The 26923-nt window shown below is 43.4% G+C and overlaps 1 protein-coding gene across 1 annotated transcript in view; it reads right to left on the reverse strand.

Moving 5' to 3' along the window:
- The window catches only part of ADAMTS19 (ADAM metallopeptidase with thrombospondin type 1 motif 19), a 245618-nt gene that overhangs the window by 197117 nt on the left and 21578 nt on the right, over positions 1-26923 (reverse strand). The window contains exon 3 of the mRNA XM_068256553.1: positions 607-763. Within this exon, the coding sequence (XP_068112654.1) occupies positions 607-763 (157 nt within the window). The remainder of the gene's footprint in view (positions 1-606; positions 764-26923) is intronic.

Raw genomic sequence — 26923 nt, forward strand, 5'->3', positions numbered from 1 at the left:
TAAAATGAGCCATAAATTACTTTTCTCCTATATTGCTGTCACTTACAGTAAGTAGTAGAAATCTGACATTACCGACAGATTTTGGAATAGCCCATCTTCTCATGGGGGGTTCTCAGGGTTTTCTTTTTTTTTAAAAGCACTTAGTGAATGGCAGTTGCTCCGTCAAACTGACAAAAAAGTGTACAGTGAGCAGGGAGACTGGCCAGCATCTTTTTATAAATCTTTAATCTTTTACAGGGAATGTCTTATAAGGAATAAAGGCTATGCTAAGAATCCCCCATGAAAAGACCAACCCAAAACCTGTCGGTTCTGTCAGATTTCTACTACCTACTGTAAGTGACAGCAACATAGGAGAAAAGTAATGTATGGCTCATTTTACTCTGGAAGAAATATACTTCTTATTTGTATGTGTTTTAAATTTTAACATTTTCGCAACAGTTCCTCTAAGTCATTTTAAAAAAGTTTGAAAAAATGATATCTCCTAGGAGAAAATGCAAGAGAAAAAATGCTATGTCTTTATATTAATATTGTTTTAATTAATAGTATTTATCTCTTGGTTCATATTTAATGTCATTGAAAGTATGAAAAAAATGCTCTTAAAAATACCTGTAACTCCACAATATGGATGACGCATAGTTTTATTTTCTGCTGTCTTCTCCTCTGCAGTTCTTTTCCTTCTGTAAACTCGATGAGCACGGCCTGCTGCTGTGCGATTCACAGGTTCAATATAAATGAAGTCGTCATTAATTTGTATAAAGCCCATCTAGCAAATATAAATGTAAAACAAAAATAAATGGAGTGTCTAAGTAAAAGCAAATATATGCAATCATTTTCTAATATACGGTAATCAGCGTTTGCCATAGGTCAAAATGTTTGCTAAAATAACCTTGCCACTTCCCTAACACTTCTGCACTACACATACTATACTTGCTACATACTTGCTACATACCATGCATATACTTATTTTAAAGAGACTCCGTAACAAAAATTGCATCCTGTTTTTTATCATCCTACAAGTTCCAAAAAGCTATTCTAATGTGTTCTGGCTCACTGCAGCACTTTCTACTATCACAGTCTCTGTAATAAATCAACTTATCTCTCTCTTGTCAGACTTGTCAGGCCTGTGTCTGGAAGGCTGCCAAGTTCTTCAGTGTTGTGGTTCTGCTATGAACTCCCCCTTCCAGGCCCCTCTCTGCACACTGCCTGTGTGTTATTTAGATTAGAGCAGCTTCTCTCTTCTCTCTTATCTTTTACAAGCTGGATAAATCGTCCTCTGAGCTGGCTGGGCTTTCACATAGTGAGGAATTACAGACAAGGGCAAAGCTGTTTGCAGGAAGAAAAGAGCAGCCTGAAACTTCAGTGCATGAGAACTGCAGGGGGAAAGAAACACACAAATGATCTCTTGAGATACAAAAGGAAGGCTGTATACAGCCTGCTTGTGTATGGATGTATTTTCTATGTGTGGACATACTGTACATCAATCTACTTCCTGTTTTGGTGGCCATTTTGTTTGTTTATAAACAAACTTTTTAAAACTGTTTTTAACCACTTTGCATGCGGCGAGGAGCGGCGAAATTGTGACAGAGGGTAATAGGAGATGTCCCCTAACGCACTGGTATGTTTACTTTTGTGTGATTTTAACAATACAGATTCTCTTTAAAGCCCATCTAAAGTCAGACTTTAAAATTAGATCACAGGACTAGAGCCGCAAGTGCATCACTGCCCTGTCTGCCTTTCCTGGCAAAACAGACATTTTTCAATAGAGCTAAGGTACTTGCTTCTTCTAGGTTTGTCTATGCTGAAGATGGAAGCACTGTGCTCTGGCAGCATTTTTTTTATATGTTGAGGAAGATAGTCATTGCACATTAAACAGTGTCAAGGAAGGTTGCCAATTTCTTGATTGCCAAGTTCTTTCATATAACCAAGTTGGAATTCTATGGACAAATGGAATATTACAAAACATCTAGAATACCCAGTGGGACTTGGTCTCACATTTGGCTGTCTGTTGCAACTGGTAGTGTTGAATGTTTGGGCAAATTGGGGCATTTTGATAAAGTAACCTTTTAACAATATTCTGTTTTATATTGAGTGCATCTGAAAAAAAATACCAGACTTCAAAAAGGTAGCTAAGAAGATTAGAGACCAACTTACTAAATCTATACCGCTTGGAGGTTTCCAAAAAAAGAACATATGGTAGATATGGAAAAAAAAAACTCATAAAACACAGAGAACACAATTGAGGTAACAAAGAACTTCAAATAGCAGAGACAAGACACACATGGAGAGACCAGACCGGGAAGATAGCAATGATGCTGAAAAAAATGGTAATGTACACATTTGGGTAACAACTGTTTTACTTCCTCATCTCTATCATATGTATCAACAGCCTCTGGAGCATTTTTGTACAGTTCCAGCAAGGCAAAAGAAAGAAAAACAAGTCAAATGCAAATACAGGGAGCAATTGCAAATGGAAATAGAAAGCAGTGAACATAAATTGTTGGGAAGGCAATGATTATCATTTAGCCCCACAGCAATAACCAGTTTCTTCGAACATTGAACTTGACTGCACCTTTCAGAATTTGAGGTAAAAGTCTTTTTGGCCAGTTAACCTGAGGTTAGAGCATGCTCAAAAGTCTGTCTTTTTAATACTAAATTTAAGTATTATAGTAAAGTATGTACCATAGGATAACATACATGTGGAATTGATTTAAAGTTGGTCAATATTCAGAAAATGAATTGCAAAAGACTTGCACCAACCTGATTTATCTAAATTGTCTATGTACATGATTAAAATCTTGGTGGAGCCTGAAGTGGGCTAATGCTACAGCGTGCATCATATGTACTATATCTTTATTTGAAGGCATTTGTGTTGCACACTTCATTTAAACCTATACTTGAAAGCAAATATTTCTGTGGACTTTTACTGACTCATTTGCCTCAAAAGCATCAAGAAAATTGTTCTATTCAGAAGTTAACCTCCCTGGGGGTATGATTATTTCCGGATATTAGTGTCTTTTCTGAACGTTTCAGACCCTAATACTAGGAAAAAATCATGCTGCCAGAAAGCTATCAGCAGCCCCTGCTCTCACTCACCACCCTGGGCCCCCTCCCCTCGCTTGCTGCACAGCTAAACTGAGATCAATGTTATTGGCTAGTGCACACTTGAATGTGCAGATAAAAACAGATAGCAGTGAAGCACTGCACACATTTTCTCTATCAATTACATTAGCTTCTGTGATAAGCTGTGCATGCATATAGAAAACTGACAGACGAGTGTGCTCCCAGCCTCAACTTATTACACTCACTCTGTCCATCTCTGATGGAGAAGAACTAGCTCTGCAGAATTTTCTAGCATCACTAAAGTACAGAGCACTTGGGGAGGGGTAGAGAGGTTGGGGGCTGAGCACAAGAGTACACTGAATAGAGACTGTCTACAAATCTTTGTCTGAGCAGATGCAGTTATTACTAGAACTGTGCAGAGAGTAGAAAGCTTTTTCTCAGCGTGCCTTTAGCTGTCAGTCTCTCAGGAAAGGAAAAAAAAAGTCTCCCCCCATGGCGCCCCCTGCAGCTTTTGGGCCCCCCTTCGGCTGCATCCCTTGCAGGGTCTATTGTTACCCCCCTGCCTCTATGAATTGATTTGGACAGCATATCATTTAATATGGATGGCTGAACTGCGATGCTTAACAGACTATAAACGCCATTGAGGTGCAAATAAAATGCAGCTAAATTGCAGCATTTGTAACACCACATTCAGTAGAGGACAAATACAGCAGTGGGCCCCTGTGCAGAATAAGTTAAGGGGCCCCATGCAAGTGGCCATAGTCTTAACAGATCAAGGGTGGATCCAAATCGTGTCAATAATATAACAATACATGAAACTAGGTTACATTTCTTTGTAGCGGTATATTAATATAGCACACATTCTTTACTCATAAATAACTGGGTCACTAGCAACTGTTTCTAATTTAACAGTGTCACACATGCGCCTAAGAAAAAGAAGAAAACGTGTTAAAATTACATTGGGAAAAAAATTCATAAGTACCATGTAATATTATTTAGTATTTATATAGCACTAACATCTTCGGCAGCAATATACTGTGTCTATAGTCTTGTCACTAACCGTCCCTCTGTGGGGCTCGCAATCTAATATCAACCATAGTCATGAGCAGTGACGTTTTGGAGCGCTCAGCTCCTTTATCAAGCTCAGCTGCATGTGTCTAATTTCTATCATATTATTTGATTTTGATATGGTGCTGACACCTTCTGCAACACTTTATAGAGTACATCACTGACTGTCCTCAGGAGCTCACAATCTAATCCCTATCATAGTCATAGTAAGCGGTATCTACATGGGAAAAAACACAGGGAGGCAAAGATAGCTACATGGAGAGTAGTGACAGACAGCCACATGGAGTGGAGTGACACAGAGAGGAAGAGATGGAAGCAATAATAAAGGGCACATATGGCTAATGGACAAAAAGGTGCACCCATAGGCTGCAATGCAAAATATCGGCTATTGGGCGCCTGAGAAGAAATGAGGACGCCTGAGAAACAGCGGTTGCAGGGATCGTGTTAACAAAGGTTTTTGTTTACAGTATAAGGTTTATTACAAATATCATTTACAAATTCGTTTTGACTTTCGGTTTTACTTATTTTATCGTTTTTACATTTCGCTTTCAGAAGTGTAACAAGTAAATTTTCGTTTACACTTATTTTAAAGTTTTAAAAGTTGTTTTCATACGTATAATGCTTAAATATTGTTTTCAAGCTTATTGTTTTAGAAATACATTGCTTTTGGTATTAACCTTGTTTTCAGAATTATAATGCGTCGATTATAGTTTTCAGATTTGCTATCTTTCTAATATATCGCTTTTAAAGAGGAGCTGTTGGGTATAAGGTCTCAGAGAAAATAAACACATATATCAGTAGCTAAAGATTGGCTGTACTTACATTACATATGCATTTCACTGTCCACGTTTGGATTTCACAGAATTTGTATATAGTATATGCAGAGATAGATGCTCCTGACAGCTCATGGCAGGCTCCATGTTTTTCTGTCAAATGTGTCGTCATGTCCTGCCTGCTTCCTGATCACAGATAAGCTTGTACTAAATAACACAGTGTGCAGTGAATATTAATGAGCCATGTGGCTAGGAACAATAGCTGACTCCTGCAGTGTAGTCTGCCCGAGATTTATCAGTGCTACGCGATTACAAGCTGCTGTAACGTCTCATTAGCAGCCGAGGGGAGAGCCCCAGAATGCTTTGCAGTATGATATGCGGCTTGCGTCTTCTTAAGAATAACAGACTTGCTGATAAGCACACATCAAAGGTAACTGAGATTTTTATCTTTACTAATTGCTTTTGGGCTTCCTTCTAAACTGTTTAACACAGGAGAATAGAGGTTTAAATTAGCTTCTGCAGCCTGACAGTTACTCTTTAATATTACCGTTAATTTAAGATTTTTAATGCGTACATGATTGTAAGGCTATTTTTCTATTATAAATGTATCACTTTTTCTATTGATAATATTTTTAATGTGTACGTGATTTTATGAGCTATAAAATCAGCTATAAAAGAAAAATATTGTTTTAGATAAAAACGTATAATTTCATCTATATCTTGTGCCCTTTTGCCATGTACGCGGAAGAGACAGCTAAAGGGAGGGGAGTGACACAGGGAAGGAGAGTCATCCACGGGGAGTAGGGGTAAAACATGGAGGGAGAGTCATCCACATAGAGGAGTAGGCAGTGGTGTAGCAATAGGGGGTGCAGAGGTAGCCACTGCATTGGGGCCCTTGGGCCAGAGGGGCTCCGTAGGGCCCTCCCTCAACTGCAGTATTAGCTCTTTATTGGTCCTGTGCTTGTAATAATCACTTCTATAGATGCTTTGAAGGATAATAATCATTAACAAGCTGCTCCCAGTGCCCTTCTTGCACCTCTGGCACTGTGGTTGTGCTTGGCAGGTTTTGGTGCGCCGTAATAATTGTTATGTATAAAGTGCTGGGGGCCCCCATGTATAACTTGCACCAGGGCCCCTAGCTCCTAAGCTATGCCACTGGGAGTAGGGGTAGTACATGGAGGGAGACAGTCATATGGAAGTTACTGAGAGATACTAAAGGCCCATACACACGGGGTAGGGCCGTCGCCGTAACCACATGGCACACGCGTGTTGCGGCGACAGGTCGCCCGTGTGTATAACGCGCGCGCCCCGATCCATCGCCTGTCGGAGCTGTCGCCAGGCGATTGACATGTTGAATCGCCGGCTACAGCTGTCGCCGCAACTTCGCCGGAACTGTTGCTAGTCCCGCGTGAGTGCGCGGGCTAGCGACAGGAGACCTACGCGAGTGAATGGAGCATCCGGCCGGGGGATGCTCCATTCACAAACAGCTTCCGCCGCGTCTCTGCCTTTCTGGCGAGACGTGTGGACAGCTGTCGCCGGCAGGGAGCTGTCGCTCCCTGTTCGCGTGCACGCATGCAACGGGGACAATTGTCCCCCGTGTGTATGTAGCTTAAACAGGAGCAGCTTACAGGCGGTGAACTTACCACCTTTGGCCTCACATGTCAAAGAGACCTAAGTCTGACAGCTAGCTGCAGAAAAACTTTGTGGGATGATGAAACATCACAAACATTACAATTCAGTACCCAATACCTACTTCATGGAGTTCTTTAAAGTTCAAATTGCTGCAGAAAAAAGATAGCCGGAATATGCAGATGTCCTGATTAGCAAATACTGATGACGGCCCAGTGCACACCAAAAACCTCTAGCAGATCTGCAAAACGCTAGAGGTTTTTGAAGCAGATTTCAGAGCAATTCTAGGCATGTTTAGAGAGGTTTTCTAAACATGCCTAGTGTTTTTTGGAGCATTTTTGTGTAGCAGATTTCATATATTGTTACAGTAAAGCTGTTACTGAACAGCTTCGGTAACAAAAACGCTTGGAAAACCGCTCTGATCTAGCGTTTTTCAGAGCAGTTTTCCACATTCCTATACTTTAACATTGAGGCAGAAACTCCCCAGAAATCTAAAAAATGCTGCAGCCCCCCGAGTTTGCGTTTGAGGAAAAAACAAACCGCTCTGGTGTGCACCAGCCCATTCACTTTCATTAGCCAAGCAGTTTTCCCCCTGCAAGCATTTAAAAAAAAAACAACGCTTCAGAACCGCTCTGGTGTGCACCAGCCCGACCTCTGTGGAAGTAAGTAGCTGGTCAAAATTCACAACCATTTCCAGCTTACACTAGTCTGATGTCTCAGAAGTCACTTTTCTGTGAACGTTAAAGGGGAACTTCAGCCTAAACAAACATACTGTCATTAAAGAGAATCTGTATTGTTAAAATCACACAAAAGTAAACATGCCAGTGTGTTAGGGGACATCTCCTATTACCCTCTGTCACAATTTCGCCGCTCCCCGCCGCATTAAAAGTGTTTAAAAACTGTTTTAAAAAGTTTGTTTATAAACAAACAAAATGGCCACCAAAACAGGAAGTAGGTTGATGTACAGTATGTCCACACATAGAAAATACATCCATACACAAGCAGGCTGTATACAGCCTTCCTTTTGTATCTCAAGAGATCGTTTGTGTGTTTCTTTCCCTCTGCATCTCTCATGCACTGAAGTTTCAGGCTGCTCTTTTCTTCCTGCAAACAGCTTTGCCCTTGTCTGTAATTCCTCACTATGTGAAAGCCCAGCCAGCTCAGAGGACGATTTATCCAGCTTGTAAAAGATAAGAGAGAAGAGAGAAGCTGCTCTAATCTAAATAACACACAGGCAGTGTGCATAGAGAGGCCTGGAAGGGGGAGTTCATAGCAGAACCACAACACTGAAGAACTTGGCAGCCTTCCAGGCACAGGCTGACAAGTCTGACAAGAGAGAGATAAGTTGATTTATTACAGAGACAGTGATAGTATAAAGTGCTGCAGTAAGCCAGAACACATTAGAATGGCTTTTGGAACTTGTAGGATGATAAAAAAAACGGGATGCAATTTTTGTTACGGAGTCTCTTTAAGTAACATTAGTTATGTTAATTAGAATAGATAGGTAATATAATTTTTTACCCACCCTGTTTTAAAAGAACAGGCAAATGTTTGTGATTCATGGGGGCTGCCATCTTTGTCATGGGGGCAGCCATCTTTTTGGTTGAAAGGAGGTGACAAGGAGCAGGAGACACAGTTCCAACTGCCCTGTGTCCTGATAACCCCTCCCAGCTGCACACACTAGGCTTCAAATGTCAAATTCAAAATGTAAAAAAAAAAAATTTGCACCAAAACAGCAGAACGAGAGCAACAACATCAGAAATCCCATCATGCTTTGCACAGCATCAGGGGAAAAAAGCCCGGGCAGTTTTCTTCTGTGCAGCTAAAAATGAGGCTTGGATAAGAGAAACAAAGTTCTGATGCTGTGAAACTGTTAAAGAAACACCAGGCCTTTTCAGTGCTGCTGAGTCGATTTTTAGTCCGGAGGTTCACTTTAAGAGTTTCAGATGACTATACCACTGTGAAAGTTAACTGTTTTTGATGACAGGCTAAGGTGACACTGCACAGCAATTCTGTGATTTTTACATGGGTCTATGCATAGTGCTGACATTACAGCAGCTCCAAAGCAGGCACAAAATAATAGGCAGCAGAAATCAATGATGGGAAAGAAGTAACAGTAGAAGCATACTTTAGTAAGCGTGAGTTACTACTTCAAGATGAAGATAATAGCTTTAATTCATCAAGCATTACATTCGGTAATGCTGAAAACAGCTGATTTTCAGAGCATTTTGTAAAATGTCAATTACATAGTTACATAGTTACATAGTAAGGCCCAGTGCACACCAAAACCGCTAGCAGATCCGCAATACGCTAGCGGTTTTGGGAGCTGATTTCAGAGCGATTCTAGGTATGTTTAGAGAGGTTTTCTAAACATACCTAGCGGTTTTGGGTGCGTTTTTGTGTAGCAGATTACACATATTGTTACAGTAAAAGCTGTTACTGAACAGCTACTGTAACAAAAATGCCTGGCAAACCGCTCTGAAGTAGCGTTTTTCAGAGCGGTTTGCGTCTTTCCTATACTTTACATTGAGGACGAAACGCTTCCGAAATCCGCAAACGCGCAGCAGGAGGCGCGTTTGCGGCTTGGCAAAAACCGCAAACCGCCGGTGTGCACCATCCCATTGCAATACATTAGACAAGCGTTTTTATAGGCGGATGCGGCCGGCGGATCGCTCCAAAAACCGCTCGGTGTGCACTGGGCCTTATTTTGGTTGAAAAAAGACATACGTCCATCGAGTTCAACCAGTATAAAGTACAACACCAGCCTGCTCCCTCACATATCCCTGTTGATCCAGAGGAAGGCGAAAAAACCCTTACAAGGCATGGTCCAATTAGCCCCTAAAGGGAAAAATTCCTTCCCGACTCCAGATGGCAATCAGATAAAATCCCTGGATCAACATCATTAGGCATTACCTAGTAATTGTAGCCATGGATGTCTTTCAACGCAAGGAAAGCATCTAAGCCCCCTTTAAATGCAGGTATAGAGTTTGCCATAACTACTTCCTGTGGCAATGCATTCCACATCTTAATCACTTTTACTGTAAAGAACCCTTTCCTAAATAAATGGCTAAAACGTTTTTCCTCCATGCGCAGATCATGTCCTCTAGTCCTTGAAGAAGGCCTAGGGACAAAAAGCTCATCCGCCAAGCTATTATATTGCCCTCTGATGTATTTATACATGTTAATTAGATCCCCTCTAAGGCGTCTTTTCTCTAGACTAAATAAACCCAGTTTATCTAACCTTTCTTGATAAGTGAGACCTTCCATCCCACGTATCAATTTTGTTGCTCGTCTCTGCACCTGCTCTAAAACTGCAATATCTTTCCTGTAATGTGGTGCCCAGAACTGAATTCCATATTCCAGATGTGGCCTTACTAATTCATCAAGGCTGTTACCGCATGGCAACCTGAAATTACCGAGCAGTGAGGTAAATTATCAACTTGTGCTGTAAACACCTCAACAGATGTCAGCAAATGTCAATCCATCAAGATTATAGCATGTGGTAGATTATAGCTCTGGTATGTTGAAAACAGTGCAGAGACTGTGCGGGAGCCGTAATTCACAGAAGCAGAGAGGGATTACCTATGACTGACAGGAACAGAGAGCCAATAGAAACAGCCTTTGTCTCCTGCAAGTCCCGCTGATCGGATGCTGATAGGATGCGATGCCTTCTGGGGAAGAACAAGCTTTTCTACCCCCCAGGCAGCAGAGAAGAGAGAGCGGAACAAAAGAGGTTTCCCATGCAGACCTTCAGACGTTTAACCCTTTAGGTTCCTCTTTGAGGATGCGGAGGAGCTAGTGGGTAAATCACCTAAGCCACCTATACATGGCATGTGTATTGTCTCCTGGAAGTTCATCTAAGCTGTGGCAATTAAATAAAACATTATTTTGTAATGCCGTCACTACACAGAAAAGCATGTAACAAAACAGAGACAACTCCACACTCTTCTGCTGTTGCCGAAAAGGTTTTTGTGAATTGAAGCCATGGGTTTCTGTAAATTAGTTTCACCTGTGAAAATCGTGATGAATTAACTAAAAAAGTCTAAAATACCGAATGCGGTATTTTCCCGACTTGTTATTTTTTTCAAACAGCCTTTGATGAATTGAAGCCTCTTATTTAACACATGTACACCTTAAACAAAAGTTTAGCATGCCCTAGGTCTGTATAACTAAATTTCAAAAAGTTATACATGCATTAAAACTTGAAAAACATTTTTGCAGTGTATGGTACACTTACAGTTGATAATAGGCTTTCAGAACCTCAATATAAACAGCTGTGCTTCTTATCAGCCCCTCCCACTCCTTTGATGCTGCAGCTGCTCACATCATGGATGATTGGAGACAACTGTGGTCCCCATTGCAGCCGTACCTCCCTTGTGACTGACAGCCTCTTCATTGGTTGTGCTGGGGTAAAGTGCATGCATAGCAGAATCATGGAAAACATGTGATGTGGTGACTTTCTGCTTTAGTCCACATGGGAAGCAAAAGTGACACAATCAGTTCCTAACTGATGAAATGGACTACATTCTTTTTATGAGTTGTGTAAGGGCTGGTTCAGATGGACGTTTAGAGGCGTCGCGTTTGTTGGCGTAATGCGTTCGGGCTTTCAGCAGCGTTCGCGTTGCGTTCGGATGCGGTCGCGGTTTTTCTTCCCCTAGGGGGACATTACCAGCCGCGGTTAACCACCCCTGGAAGCTACATGTAGCTTACAGGGGCTCCTTGAACGCCAGGGAAAATCGGGACCCGAACGCCGCGTTCGTGTAAACGCGCGTGAAAGCTTAGTACAAACGCTCCCATTCACTTGAATGGGAGCGTTTAACGCCAAGCCCCAAACGCTGGCGGTAAACGCTCCGCAAGCGTCCGTCTGAACCAGCCCTTACAGGCCTGCAGGTCTACTAAGTATGCATGGCTATGCAGTGTTTGCATCCTCATTATGTAAACTATATCACTGTGCTACACATGATCTGGTCAACAGCATGAAGGAACATGAGAGAATGAGAATGCAGGAAGGCTGCCAGTTGGCAGCAGTGAAAAGCTGGCCATCTGTGATCTGCTGTAACAGTATTCTTACATTCTAATATTACAAATAGGATGTATCATGCATAACTATTTTAAAGTGGAACTGAACTCAGGTCTTCCTCTCTGCTCTAAATGATAAGCAGCATCATAATAACCTTAAAAGAAAAAAACATTTCTTTGTTACAGCTGATACAAATCCTGCAATATATCTACAGTGTGTCTACTTACTGCTTTCATGGAAGCAGATATTGGGTTAACAACCTGTATTTACAAACGAGCTGCTCTGCCGAGGCAGCGAGCAGACAAAGCTGAGAAATCAAATTACACTTGTGAAAGGTCACAGATGAGGGGGAATAAGACAGGCTAAACTCTCTAAATGCATACAGGATGCATTCTCTATGTTTCCCTCTGTCTTGTGCAAGAGTTCAAGTCCCCTTTAAATTGCCTTACCAAATGACTTAGGATATTAAGATGCAGCTCAACAAAGCTAAAGAGCAGAAATATGAATGAGCATAACCTCTTATGGAAAAATAATCTTTAGCCATCAGTACTCACAGAAACGAAAAAAAAAGATGATACAGGAAGCAAACTGTAGGAAAATTTGAAATCCATTTCCTGCTGAACGATACTTATATTCACCACGGCATACATACGTACCTGTAGATGAGTGGCAGTAAGAATACATTGTGACATTCTTGTAAATAACCAGGAAGAATTTGGTATACATTTGGGAGATGTAGCATCTCACAAGCATGGTTGGTATGAATTACAAGTGGCATGACAAAGAGAAAACAGGGGCTTACAATTCTAGAATCACCTCATCATCTCTGGAACATGGTTTGAATAATAAAGAACGTACACGTGAATATCTGCATATGGAATGTGCACACAACATCTGGAGGAGCTTCTGAAGCTCTGTAACAGGATCCTCCACCAGGAAATGCCCAATATACATGTAGCATTAGAGAGTTCAACTATGAAGGTACAGCAGTGGGGATGTTTCCTTGTACTAAACAAGTAGAGATGTGATTGTCAGGTAGACTTGGCAGGTCAAAGACAGAAAGGGTCTGAGAGTCAAAACAAAATTGTTACAGACTGGCATGTGATATAGGAGTAGCACATTTCTTCATAGTTTTAGAAAGAGAAAGCAGCAGGGCTGGATTTTTACAATGGCTACATGTAGGGCCTGTTCATCCTAAACACCGGAAAGCTTAGCCGGCAGGCCACATACATTATTTAGCAAATCAAGTCTAAAAGCCTTGCTTTGGCAAGATTATCAATATCTTGTCCTGCCCCAACCCCCCACATGTGTAGTGTGTGAAGGAAAAAAATAGTTTTTTATTTTTGTTTTTCAAAAAAAGAAAAATGTAGTTATCCGAAGGGAAACCTAGGGCCATATTTACCAAATATAGGTAAGATCTCCGAGTCCGCGTAGTGCACAGCACTTTTATAATTATTTACACCAACAATGCAGCATGCATTGCACAGTCTGCATAACCTGAGTTATGTGCACTACATTACTTGCGTAGCATTTGTTACCCTAGCAATGCGAGTGTTACCTAGGTAATATGAGTTACGCAAGTTGCGCAAAGCTTACAATGTAGTAGACATCAGTAAGTGTGAAATTGTAGTGTGCTACCTGCACACGGAAATCCTACCAATATTTAGCAAATGTGGCCCATACGTTCCCTATTGTAAAAATCAGCATCGTTATACTTTTTCCAAGGTGTAAGCTAGAAAGCTTTCTGTGCTGTAGGTGGGATCCTTAAAGGACTGCAATGCCACATAGGATTGGAATACACATGGGAATGCTGTGGAGCTGATTTGTTAAGTGCGATCAGGTCTTGTGCTGACCAAGTTGAAGATTCTGATAACCTTCCAGAAGATGCTGTTGCTGGTAGACCCACCTTCCCCCATTTTTTTCTTTCATATTATTTTTTTTTCCTGTTCACTTTTTTTTAAGGTGCTTTGTTATGCGCTGGTTCGGGTTTGGAAAACCCAAAATAAACAAAGGATTGTAGAATAAGTTAAGTGTTATTATTTGCATTAGGAAGTGTACACACACCATCCCATAAACTGCTTCCTATAATGATGATCATGGTGTCTTCATTTTTTTTCTCTCCTTGTCCTTTGTACAGCCAAGGGGATGAAGAAAAAAACGAAATTACCAAGCTTTTACTATCATATTTTCCTTTGTATTCCTGCTGGTGTTATGGACTTTGTACGGACGTCTGCTGTTCACCAGCAGGTGTCTCTCCTTGTACTGGAAACTCTTCAGTTCCTCAGATCACCTGAAGATGGAGCGGTGGAGACTTTTCTGAACTGTCACCTGATCATCCTTCAGCATTTCTTGCTGTTACTCGCATATGAACATTGCTAGATCATTTTGCTAGGTTGCTTGTGATTCTGGTCATCGGTCCCTAATTACTGTGTCTTGTTCCTTGCTCTTGTTATCTGAATCTCTGGTATTTGATTCCCTTGCCTGCCTGCCTGTCTGACTGCCTGACTAGTAGGATAACAGATATGGGCCCATATGCAATTAACTTTTTCTCCTGAGTTTTCGCCTAAATTGTCAATAAAATACCTTATAAATAGAGATGGCCTAAACGGTTCACCGGCAAATGGTTCCCGGTGAACTTCCATGGTCCGCGATCGCTGAGAACCACAAACCTTTCCGGAAGTTCGATTCGCCCCCATAGTGCATCATTAGGGTCAACTTTGACCCTCTACATCACAGTCAGCAGGCACATTGTAGCCAATCAGGCTACACTCCCTCCTGGAGCCACTCCGCCCCCCCCCCCCCCCCTTATAAAAGGCAGGCAGTGTCAGGCATTGGACTCGCTCGTGTGCCTGCAGTAATTAAAGAAGGGAGAGCTGCTGCAAACTCTCATAGGGAAAGCTTAGTTAGGCTCTTGTAGGCTTGTTAGCTTGGTTCTTTGCTGATTCTTATTGCTAAAAAAAATCACCCCTCAACAGCTCTTTTGAGAGCTAATTTTGTTCTTGTGATCTATTTTTGTGTGTGTGTGTGTGTGTGTGTGTGGCCCACTTGCATTATATACAGCCCTGTCAGTCAGTCGCAGCTGGCCTTTGGTGTAATTCCTACTGTGCCACTGCCAGGCCCAGCACATTCAGTGACTACCTGTGTGTGCGTGACAGGCAGCTGCAGATTTGTAATCCCATCCCACTCACTGTACCTGTTCACTGTTCAGTGCACCCACCTACCTATGTGAGCGCACGCAGTGTGATATTCAATACCACCAGTCACTGTACCTGTTCACGGTACGTGATATCACTGAGGAAGAGCAATCTCGCCATGGTGCGCACCAGTCCAGCACGGCCGTCACAACACAAACACCTGTTTGTGGTGTGTTACACAGTGAGTTTAGTGTGTCAGTGTGAAGCAGTACTCTAATTGCACTCCTCGATTGATGTATACGCATGCAAGATGTTTTAAAGCACTTTAGGCCTCCAATTTAGCATGCAATCTGATTTCTGCCCTTAAAACGCTGCTTTGCATCAAATCCAGATTTTTCCCCGGGACTTTTGGCGTCCATCCCACTCATCCATGCAAAACTCCAGGTGTTAGACCCCTTGAAACATCTTTTCCATCACTTTTCTGGCCAGCATAAGTGTTTTTAGTTTTCAAAGTTCACCTCCCCATTGAAGTCTATTGTTGTTCGCGAAAGTTCGCGCGAACTGAACTTTTGTGGAAGTTGAAAATCGGAGGTTCGGCCATCTCTATTTTTAAATTACCACCAAGCAAAAAAAAACAAAAAACACAAGTTAAAATAGTTTTGAAAGTACTTTTCCACCTACTTTTTTAATTGCTGAAAAGTTTTTCTAAATAGAAGATGAAAATGTTTCTTCTAGGAAAAAACTCAAAAGAAAAAGTAAATTGCATATGGACCACGAAATGTCTACTCTTATAATTTTCTTTTCACTTTAGCTTTGCTTTACTGCACTTTTAAAAATGGGCATCTGCATAGAATTGAGTTTGCTCTCTGCAGAACTTTGCTTTGGTTGTTATATGTAACAGTGATTTGGGGATACGGTAAACAACTTTCAGATCACTTGTCTCCTCAGATATGCTCCCTTTACTTCACAGAGAGTTGAGGGAAGCAGAGGTAGGGACACATACTGTATGCTTTGAGTGCTAAGTAAATACCACCTGTTGGAGATTTCATTTAGCATCTCAACCAACACTTTCTTCACATTTCAATATTAATACATACAACTTATCAAAGGAATAATTACACAGACTAGCTCATACCCAGCTATAAAACGGCTTCTATTTGTTCCTGGAATTACCAGTGGAAATGATGTTTTCATTGCTAGCTGTAAACGTGTCTAAGAACTGTCAACACGTGTTACAGCTCGATTGCACAATCTCTTCATTTTCAAAGAATTGCACAGAAATGTAGATGTATCTGTATGCTCACATTGGCCCCAGTGTCATGGAAAATCTGAATATGGGTTTATGAAATGATGATCAAAATTGCAATTAACTATTTAACAACCCGACGTAAGTCAAGTGAAATACCTTTTTGTGCCATGGGTTACTCCACTTGCAAGTTTAATTAATAGGTGGGTGAAAAGGGTAATTAAGAAGCCCTTAATTACAAAACACTTATGTGCAAATTCAATCACCAGTTGACGTTCTTTTTCATTTTCTACCCAACAGAATTTGCATTGATCTTGGCATCTGTGGTTGCCTCTCGCTGCTCCACGCCAACTGCTAGTTAGAAATGATTAACAGCCTTCCCTTGCCCTGAACTGCTGGTGGTAGCTTATGGGACCATTCAGTCTAGGGCTGGCACAAAATGTCTTCTTACTTCAGCCCTTATGCAGTTAATAGAAGAAAATCAGCCAGATTCACTCCATACAGAGCGCGGGTTTGAGAAGGCTTTAGAAAGAAAAGGCTGATATCTTCTTTTATAGCGGAAGAACATAAATCTGAGCTCTAATGGTCTTTTAAACGTGACAATGTCAAGATACAATATGGTACTTAAACGCTTACATGGCTCATTGGAGCATATGCATCACCGAGAAAAGATATATATTTATGGACAGCACTGTAGATTTCCAAGGAAACATTTTGCGGGAGAAAATCATCCACACTGTAAGATGCCTATAAAGTAATGTACTTAACACAATTGCCTCATTGCTGCAGGGGTAGTTTACAAATCCATCTGGTCTGAAATCAAACATATGTTCCATGACTATTAATTTCTGTCATCGCATGTACAGCTTCAGTATGGATACATCTGTTTCTTTACAATGAGATCCTCAATGAAATCTTACCAATGAATTTCAAATCCTGAAATCTGTTTATCTTATTTGGAAAATTCCAGCTGCTTTCCACTTCACTAGGAAGTCCTGTAAGATACATGGGTTGTCATCTTGCTCTTTTTATTTGTTATTAAAGTACAGTAATATATACTAAAAATTTCCATGTCATCCGCAGTTTGAATGTGTGTCTGTCTGCCCCGGACAAGCCCCCTCCTGCCCCGTGTCTGGCTGCTGTGGCTGGCTGTGGCACTAATTGGATGGTGTGTGTGCATGCGGCGGGATGGTGCGCATGACCTCCAGAGAGATGGCAGCATAGCACGAGCCACCATCTAGTAGCAACAAGAATCCAGGAAAAAGTATAGCATCACAATAATTAAATATCACTTTCTTAACATTTATGCAGATGCAATTCCTAGGACTTTCTTTTAGATCACTAAGTACTTTAATAATGTAAAATTATTGCAAAAAAATAAAAATCTTTCCTCTTTGTTTATATATATATATATATATATATATATATATATATATATATATATATATATGTGTGTGATCTTCTCAAAAAATTTGCATATTGTGATAAAGTTCATTATTTTCTGTAATGTACTGATAAACATTAGACTTTCACATATTTTAGATTCATTACACACATCTGAAGCAGTTCAAGCCTTTTTATTGTTTTAATATTGATGATTTTGGCATACAGCTCATGAAAACCCCAAATTCCTATCTCAAAAAATTAGTATATTTTATCCGACCAATAAAAGAAAAGTGTTTTTGAAACAAAAAAGGTCAAACTTCAAATAATTATGTTCAGTTATGCACTCAATACTTGGTCGGGAATCCTTTTGCAGAAATGGCTGCTTCAATGCACCGTGGCATGGAGGCAATCAGCCTGTGGCACTGCTCAGGTGTTATGGAGGCCCAGGATGCTTCGATAGTGACCTTAACCACCCTAGCTTTCTGGACGAGCTGAGCTCATCCAAGAAAAAGTTGCTGCTAGTGTTTCGGACGAGCTCAGCTCGTCCAGCGCTGTCCCCACTGACCGCTGTGCAGCGCGTGCATTCGGCCGCCTTCTCTGTGCTGCTGCGGCTGCTGCGGGGCTCCCTCTCCCTCCTGCTGGGCTCTGATCGCCACTCCCCGGCTTCCCCGATCCTCCGGTCCCCGCTCCCCTCTTCTCTCCGCAATTCTCAGGAGATCCGGCAGTCAGGGAAGATGGCGCAGCCCAGCCACTTCCTCTGACGCCGGCTCCTGCGCCCCCCAGTGTCCGTCGCGGCGACAGCATCATTAGATTACATAGGGAAACAAACTCTATGTAATCCAATCATGCTACTGTAATTCAAAAAGTTGTTTGCACAAACACAAACACCTGTCAGCTCTCAATAAAAGCCCTGAACCGTTACTGCCTCTCCCTCTTTCAGAGTCCCCAGCGTCCAGTGTTAGTCTGTTGTCAGCTATCATCTGTGATTTCTGTGCGCTTTCTGTGCGATTACTGCTTTTTTCCAGCCTTAGCTTCGTTCATATTACTGTCAGATTGCGTATTGCTTTCCGTCTTTTTCAAGACGCTGTGATCCCTGTGCGTTTGCTTTTGCTGCTTTTTTGTTTTTTTGTCGCTGCCCGTGACCCCGTACCCTGCTTTGGGTCATGGCCTCGTCCTCACGGAGGCGTGTGCGTGATGAGGAGTTGCTGGATGTCCTCGAGGCAAGCGACAGCGAAGACGAGCTCCTAGAGGAATCGACAGACAGCGAGGTTCCCGGTAACCTGTCTTCGGAGACGGAGACCAGTGATGAGGAAGCCAAGGAGCCAGTGACGGTCGCACGCACCTGGTGTGAGCTGGGGAGCCCCACTCAAGCTCCGCCACCCAGGTTCCCCTTCACAGGGGCACCCGGGCAGAAGATCGCGTGCGACGAGAGTCCGCTGTCCTTTCTGGAGCTCTTCCTGACTGATGACGTCATCCGCAAGATCGTTGAGGAGACGAATCGCTATGCAGCGCAACATCAGCAGGAATCTTCTCTACCCAGGTTCTCGCGGAGCAGGAAGTGGGAACCTGTGACCAGCAACGACATCTGGGTGTTCCTGGGGCTCGTCATCCTCCAGGGAGTTGTTGGTAAGCCGCTGCAGAAGTGGTACTGGACCACTAATAAGAGCCTCAGTACGCCCTTCTTTGGATCTGTTATGTCCGAGCCACGGTACACCCTCATCATGAAGTATTTGCACTTCGGAAACAACGAGGAGTTTGATGAGGCCACCCATCCCGCACCCAAGCTGAAAAAAATTTGGGACCTATACCAGATGATTGTTGCGAACTTCAAGGCTGTGTATGTTCCAGATCGCGACATCATGGTTGACGAAAGCCTCATGGCATATAAGGGGAGACTGAGCTGGGTGCAATTTATTGCATCAAAAAGGGCACGCTTTGGGGTGAAGTCGTTTATGCTCTGTGAGGCCAAGTCCGGGTACATCTGGAACTCTGTAATTTACACGGGCAAAGGTACCAAATTTGCCCCTCAGTTCAGCCAGTTTGGGTGTGCCACCTCCTCTGTCCTAACCCTAATTGAGCCATTGCTGGATCAGGGGTACTGCCTGACGACAGACAATTTCTACAGCTCCCCTGAACTTTTTGATTACCTGGTCCAGCATAAAACCGATGCCTATGGTACCTTGAGGGCTAACCGTCGCAATCTGCCGCCGGCCTTTTCTGCCAGGAAGCTGAAGAAGGGGGAGGTCGTTGCCTGGCAGAAAGGCAAAATGATGGCTCTGAGGTGGAAGGACAAACGTGATGTATGTGTCCTCAGCACTATTCATAATGCCGAGACTGTCCGCACCACCAACAGGAGTAAACAGGAGGTGGATAAACCCAAAGCCATACTGGATTACAACAACACTATGGGGGGTGTGGACAGGGCTGATGGAGCCATAACCTTATACCCGGCTGTCCGCAAGCAGCAGCGGAAATATTATAAAAAAAAATTCCGCCACTTACTTGAGCAGTGCTTGTGGAATGGCTATGTGCTATACAAGAAAAGCTGTGTAAGGCCTGTACCCCACCACGACTTTGTCTGGCAGCTGACGGAAGCAATCTGCATGAAGTACCCCCCACCAGAGTCAACATCTAGACCGGGGCGCAGGGCATTATATGTCGTGAATCCGGCACGGCTTTCAGGGAGACACTTTGTGGAGTACTTGCCACCGACCCCACAGAAAGCAAACCCTACAAGAAGGTGCGTTGTTTGCTGCAATAATAAGGACAAGGATGGCAAAAAGATGTGGAAAAGGACCCGCACTTATTGCCCGGACTGTGACGTGGCACTTTGCGCATTACCATGCTTCAAGATCTACCACACTAAAGAAGTGTTCTAAAGTACACTTGTACCCTGTATAATTTTGTTTCTGCCTTCATTTATTTATTTCTGCATTGATTTATTTATTTCTGCATTTTCTTTATATTTCTGCATTGAGGAAAAATGCAAGGTATTTCAGTTTGTCATTAATAAATTTTATTTTATTTTTGACAAGAATTAGTGTTTGACACTTTTATTATACTCAGAATGTATACTAAACTCTTGCTTGGCTCATTTTGGTAAGTTACAGGAAAAAGGTGCTGAAAATTAAATGTACCGCTTTTTGCACAGAAATCCTTGGGATTCAGAACGCCGAGGTGGTTAAGCTCATCCAGAGTATTGGGTCTTGCGTCTCTCAATTTTCTTCACAATATCCCACACATTCTCTATGGGGTTCAGGTCAGGAGAGTTGGCAGGCCAATTGAGCACAGTAATACCATGGTCAGTAAACCATTTACTAGTGGTTTTGGCACTGTGAGCAGGTGCCAGGTCGTGCTGAAAAATGAAATCTTAATCTCCATAAAGCTTTTTCAGCAGATGGAAGCATGAACCCGCTTTTGAACCAGAGACAGCGGCAGAGGCGCCTGACCTGGGCTACAGGGAAGCAGCACTGGACTGTTGCTCAGTGGTCCAAAGTACTTTTTTGAGATGAAAGCAACTTTTACATGTCATTCGGAAATCAAGGTGCCAGAGTCTGAAGGAAGACTGGGGAGAGGGAAATGCCAAAATGCCTGAAGTCCAGTGTCAAGTACCCACAGTAAGTGATGGTCTGGGATGCCATGCCAACTGCTGGTGTTGGTCCACTGTGTTTTATCAAGGGCCGGGTCAATGCAGCTAGCTATCAGGAGATTTTGGAGCACTTCATGCTTCCATCTGCTGAAAAGCTTTATGGAGATGAAGATTTCATTTTTCAGCACGACCTAGCACCTGCTCACAGTGCCAAAACCACTGGTAAATTGTTTACTGACCATGGTATTACTGTGCTTAATTGGCCTGGCAACTCTCCTGAGCTTAACCCCATAGAGAATCTGTGGGATATTGTGAAGAAAAGAGGCCTTTCTGTCAGTTTGCAAGGCTGACTGATTTGCATCCACTTGTCATGCAAATTGCTTGTCTGCTTCCTTTGAAAGTTTCTAGTATAAATGTCATTTCCTCCCAGAATTCCTTGCTCTACATAGTTCATCATTAGGGAAACTTACCTTAGAGCCTCAGCATCTTGTTACTATATTGTAGTGTAGTTAATTCTTGGGGAGTGCTCCTTGCATTCCTATTAGTGCAGTCAGGTTGTGTATAATTTGTACTGCCTATTCTGTCTTGTCTGTGCGATTGCACTATCACCAGTGGTGGCTGAAAGTGAATCGTTCTGTACTGTTCCTAGATTGCCCTAGCGTTAGAGGCGGTGGATCTTTCTTGTCTGAACCTTGGAGTATAACCTTAGCTGCGGTTGCTACTGGTTACTCCTTCTGTCTGTCTTGTCTGGAACGAATGCTTGCTGTTGTCTGGGGTGAGGTAACCTATTAGCAAGCGTTCCTCTCTTGTCTGAACCTTGGAGTATAACCTTAGTTGCGGTTGCTACTGGTTACTCCTTCTGTCTGTCTTGTCTGGAACGAACGCTTGCTGTTGTCGGGTGTGAGGCAACCGATTAGCAAGCGTTCGCGTTATCTGTTTGTTTTCTTTCTCCGTGTTCATGGGTTAGTCAGGGTTGGTACGTTTTGCCACTGTTGCGCTTAACGTGCGGTGACCGTACCGTTAACGCGCTTGTCTCTGTTGCGCATATCGTGCGGGGACCGCTTTTAGCTAGTTCATTTGTTATTTTCCTTGGCGTTCAGGTTGTGGTTATTTGCTGTGCCTTTCTTACTCAGTTCACACTCTGTCTTTACTCAGTCTTGTGTTGCTGATAGCTATCTCCTCTCTTGCGATTAGCTTTCTTACTCTGGTCTGTTCTGATGTGATATGTCTACCATCGCTGGGTGGCGACTAGATTGGTAGACATTCACATAGTCTGTCTCTGTTCTTGCTTTCTTCTGAGTTGCTACTTTGTTGCCCAGTCTTGCTTAATCGTACAATTTCAATCTGGCATCTGTGGCTGTACAGAGGACTTATCCCTCTGTACTCCACAGCTCCATCTGCTGGTTGGAATTCTCCTCTACAGATCTATACTGGGTACTTTGCTTCTGTGAATGTGGCGATTTCCTTCTGCTTCAGCACACGTGGTGTGCACTACCTGGAAATCACCTGCAGATCGTTACACAGGCTTTACAGCCCTCTTTCTACATTATTGGCTTAATGTGTTGTGTGGCATGCCCAATGGGTACATATAGGCAAGTTGCTATTTAACCACTTGTGTACTAGACGGCTCTGGCCCTTTAAGGACCAGAGCTGTCCCTTTCCTATTTTGCAGAGGGATTACTGTGATTGGCTCACAGTAGTCACAGGGTCAGGAGCCAATAAAATTGGCTCCCGACTGAGATATGGAAGCTCTGCTGTCAGCGTGACAGCCGAACAAGCAGGTGCAGTGGCATAAACCGTGGCTTGAATGAGCTTTTCATTTCTGTAATGGATGGGATCCTCATTTTGTATGTTTCTAACATTGATCCTACTAGTTCATTAAATGTCTTTGCTTTAGTTTCTATAAAGCTGTGCAGGTGTTGGTGTTTGGTAGATGTGGGAAAACTTTTAAGGAAAATGAACTAATTTTAGCAATCCTGGAGATTTGACATTACAGCTGTAACACAGTTCAGTGGAATGTCATTGCCACAGTCCCTCCCTTTCAAAAGTAAAAGCAGCTGTTAAATCCAAACATATTCATAGTACTCATGTGTCAGCTTCAACTGTCTGTCCTCCCTTCCACTGGTCAATCCATGCTATAATACATTACAAGTACGAGCAAACTGTTTCCAATTAAGGGAACCAAGACATTCTGGTCAAGCTCAAATGCTTGATTATCCTGCAAGTGACTTCTAATTTGCAAGCTCCAGTCATACGATCACCTGACATTCCCAGGTTGTGATTTTAAAAGTGATGGTAATAAAATCAAATCTGGGCACAAATCTAGAAGAACAGATATGGAATAAAAGACAGCTTTACAGCTATGCTCAAACTATTATACTATAAGTACTACTTTGCTTGCAAATTGTCCCGTCCCCCTTCACCACATAGACATTGAAGGAAGAGTGCGTGTAAAACAGATATCGACATCATATCACATCTAAACAGTGAATAAACAGCAGTAGGACCATTGTAAATATAGCTCAAATTATAATAAGTATTGCTCAGGCTGCAGCCAACAGGGGCATATCCAGCCAGCAATGTTTATTTACATGGCAGCAGGGTAAGGACAAAAGTGTCATCCATGGGCGTCCGCACATACGGCAAAACCGGGCATCTGCCCGAGCCTGGCCGCCCGCTGTCCCCCCCTGGCCGCGTGCCCGTGCAGCCAGCAGGAGGGGAACAGCGCAGAGAAGATAGAGAGCTATGGGCACAGTGGGGAAGGGCGGACGTCTCCCCCCCCCCCCTTCCCTCACCTTAGGGGGCTCTCTCTCCCTCGCTGTTCCCTCCGGCATGAAGTGTGCAGCGGCTGGCAGCGGGTGTAACTTACCTCCTCTCGCTCCTGCGCCGGAAGTTCTGGTGCCGCACTCTGGTCTGGATCAGACCAGAGTAGCGGCTAATCCATCCGGCGCGTGCGACGAGAGGAGGTAAGTTCCGCCCGCTGCGAGCCGCTGCACACTTCATTCCGGACTTCGGAGGGGAGAGCGAGAGAGGGAGGGGGAGCCCCCTAAGGTGAGTGCCCATAGCTCTCCCTCTTCTCTGCGCTGCTCCCCTCCTCCTGCACACATAGCCACTTTTTCTGGGGACATATCCCCCTGGCTACATATACTGGGACATATACCCCTGCCTACATATACTGGGACATATACCCCTGCCTACATATACTGGGACATATACCCCCTGCCTACATATACTGGGACATATACACCTGCCTACATATACTGGGACATATCCCCCTGGCTACATATACTGGGACATGTACCCCCTGCCTACATATACTGGGACATATCCCCCTGCCTACATATACTGGGACATATATCCCTGCCTACATATACTGGGACATTTACCCCCTGCCTACATATACTGGGACATATACACCTGCCTACATATACTGGGACATATCCCCCTGGCTACATATACTGGGACATGTACCCCCTGCCTACATATACTGGGACATATACCCCTGCCTACATATACTGGGACATATACCCCCTGTCTACATATACTGGGACATATACCCCTGCCTACATATACTGGGACATATACCTCCTGCCTACATATACTGGGACATATACCCCCTGCCTACATATACTGGGACATATACCCCTGCCTACATATACTGGGACATATACCCCTGCCTACATATACTGGGACATATCCCCCTGGCTACATATACTGGGACATATACCCCTGCCTACATATACTGGGACATATACCCCCTGCCTTCATATACTGGGACATATACACCTGCCTACATATACTGGGACATATCCCCCTGGCTACATATACTGGGACATATCCCCCTGGCTACATATACTGGGACATATACCCCCTGCCTACATATACTGGGACATATACCCCCTGCCTACATATACTGGGACATATACCCCTGCCTACATATACTGGGACATATACCCCTGCCTACATATACTGGGACATATACCCCTGCCTACATATACTGGGACATATACCCCTGCCTGCATATACTGGGACATATACCCCTGCCTACATATACTGGGACATATCCCCCTGGCTACATATACTGGGACATATACCCCTGCCTACATATACTGGGCATATACCCCCTGCCTACATATACTGGGAAATATACACCTGCCTACATATACTGGGACATATCCCCCTGGCTACATATACTGGGACATATCCCCCTGGCTACATATACTGGGACATATACCCCCTGCCTACATATACTGGGACATATACCCCCTGCCTACATATACTGGGACATATACCCCTGCCTACATATACTGGGACATATACCCCTGCCTACATATACTGGGACATATACCCCTGCCTACATATACTGGGACATATACCCCCTGCCTACATATACTGGGATATATACCCCTGCCTACATATACTGGGACATATACCCCTGCCTACATATACTGGGACATATCCCCCTGGCTACATATACTGGGACATATACCCCTGCCTACATATACTGGGGCATATACCCCCTGCCTACATATACTAGGACATATACACCTGCCTACATATACTGGGACATATCCCCCTGGCTACATATACTGGGACATATCCCCCTGGCTACATATACTGGGACATATACCCCTGCCTACATAAACTGGGACATATACCCCCTGCCTACATATACTGGGACATATACGCCTGCCTACATACACTGGGACATATCCCCCTGGCTACATATACTGGGACATATCCCCCTGGCTACATATACTGGGACATATCCCCCTGGCTACATATACTGGGACATATACCCCTGCCTACATATACTGGGACATATACCCCTGCCTACATATACTGGGACATATACCCCTGCCTACATATACTGGGACATATACCCCTGCCTACATATACTGGGACATATCCCCCTGGCTACATATACTGGGACATATCCCCCTGGCTACATATACTGGGACATATACCCCCTGCCTACATATACTGGGACATATACCCCCTGCCTACATATACTGGGACATATACCCCTGCCTACATATACTGGGACATATACCCCTGCCTACATATACTGGGACATATACCCCTGCCTACATATACTGGGACATATACCCCTGCCTGCATATACTGGGACATATACCCCTGCCTACATATACTGGGACATATCCCCCTGGCTACATATACTGGGACATATACCCCTGCCTACATATACTGGGCATATACCCCCTGCCTACATATACTGGGAAATATACACCTGCCTACATATACTGGGACATATCCCCCTGGCTACATATACTGGGACATATCCCCCTGGCTACATATACTGGGACATATACCCCCTGCCTACATATACTGGGACATATACCCCCTGCCTACATATACTGGGACATATACCCCTGCCTACATATACTGGGACATATACCCCTGCCTACATATACTGGGACATATACCCCTGCCTACATATACTGGGACATATACCCCCTGCCTACATATACTGGGATATATACCCCTGCCTACATATACTGGGACATATACCCCTGCCTACATATACTGGGACATATCCCCCTGGCTACATATACTGGGACATATACCCCTGCCTACATATACTGGGGCATATACCCCCTGCCTACATATACTAGGACATATACACCTGCCTACATATACTGGGACATATCCCCCTGGCTACATATACTGGGACATATCCCCCTGGCTACATATACTGGGACATATACCCCTGCCTACATAAACTGGGACATATACCCCCTGCCTACATATACTGGGACATATACGCCTGCCTACATACACTGGGACATATCCCCCTGGCTACATATACTGGGACATATCCCCCTGGCTACATATACTGGGACATATACCCCTCCCTACATATACTGGGACATATACCCCTGCCTACATATACTGGGACATATACCCCTGCCTAGATATACTGGGGACATATACCCCTGCCTACATATACTGGGGACATATACCCCTGCCTACATATACTGGGCACATATACCCCTG

The sequence above is a fragment of the Hyperolius riggenbachi genome, chromosome 1 (assembly GCF_040937935.1).
Source record: "Hyperolius riggenbachi isolate aHypRig1 chromosome 1, aHypRig1.pri, whole genome shotgun sequence".
Classification (NCBI taxonomy): domain Eukaryota; kingdom Metazoa; phylum Chordata; class Amphibia; order Anura; family Hyperoliidae; genus Hyperolius; species Hyperolius riggenbachi.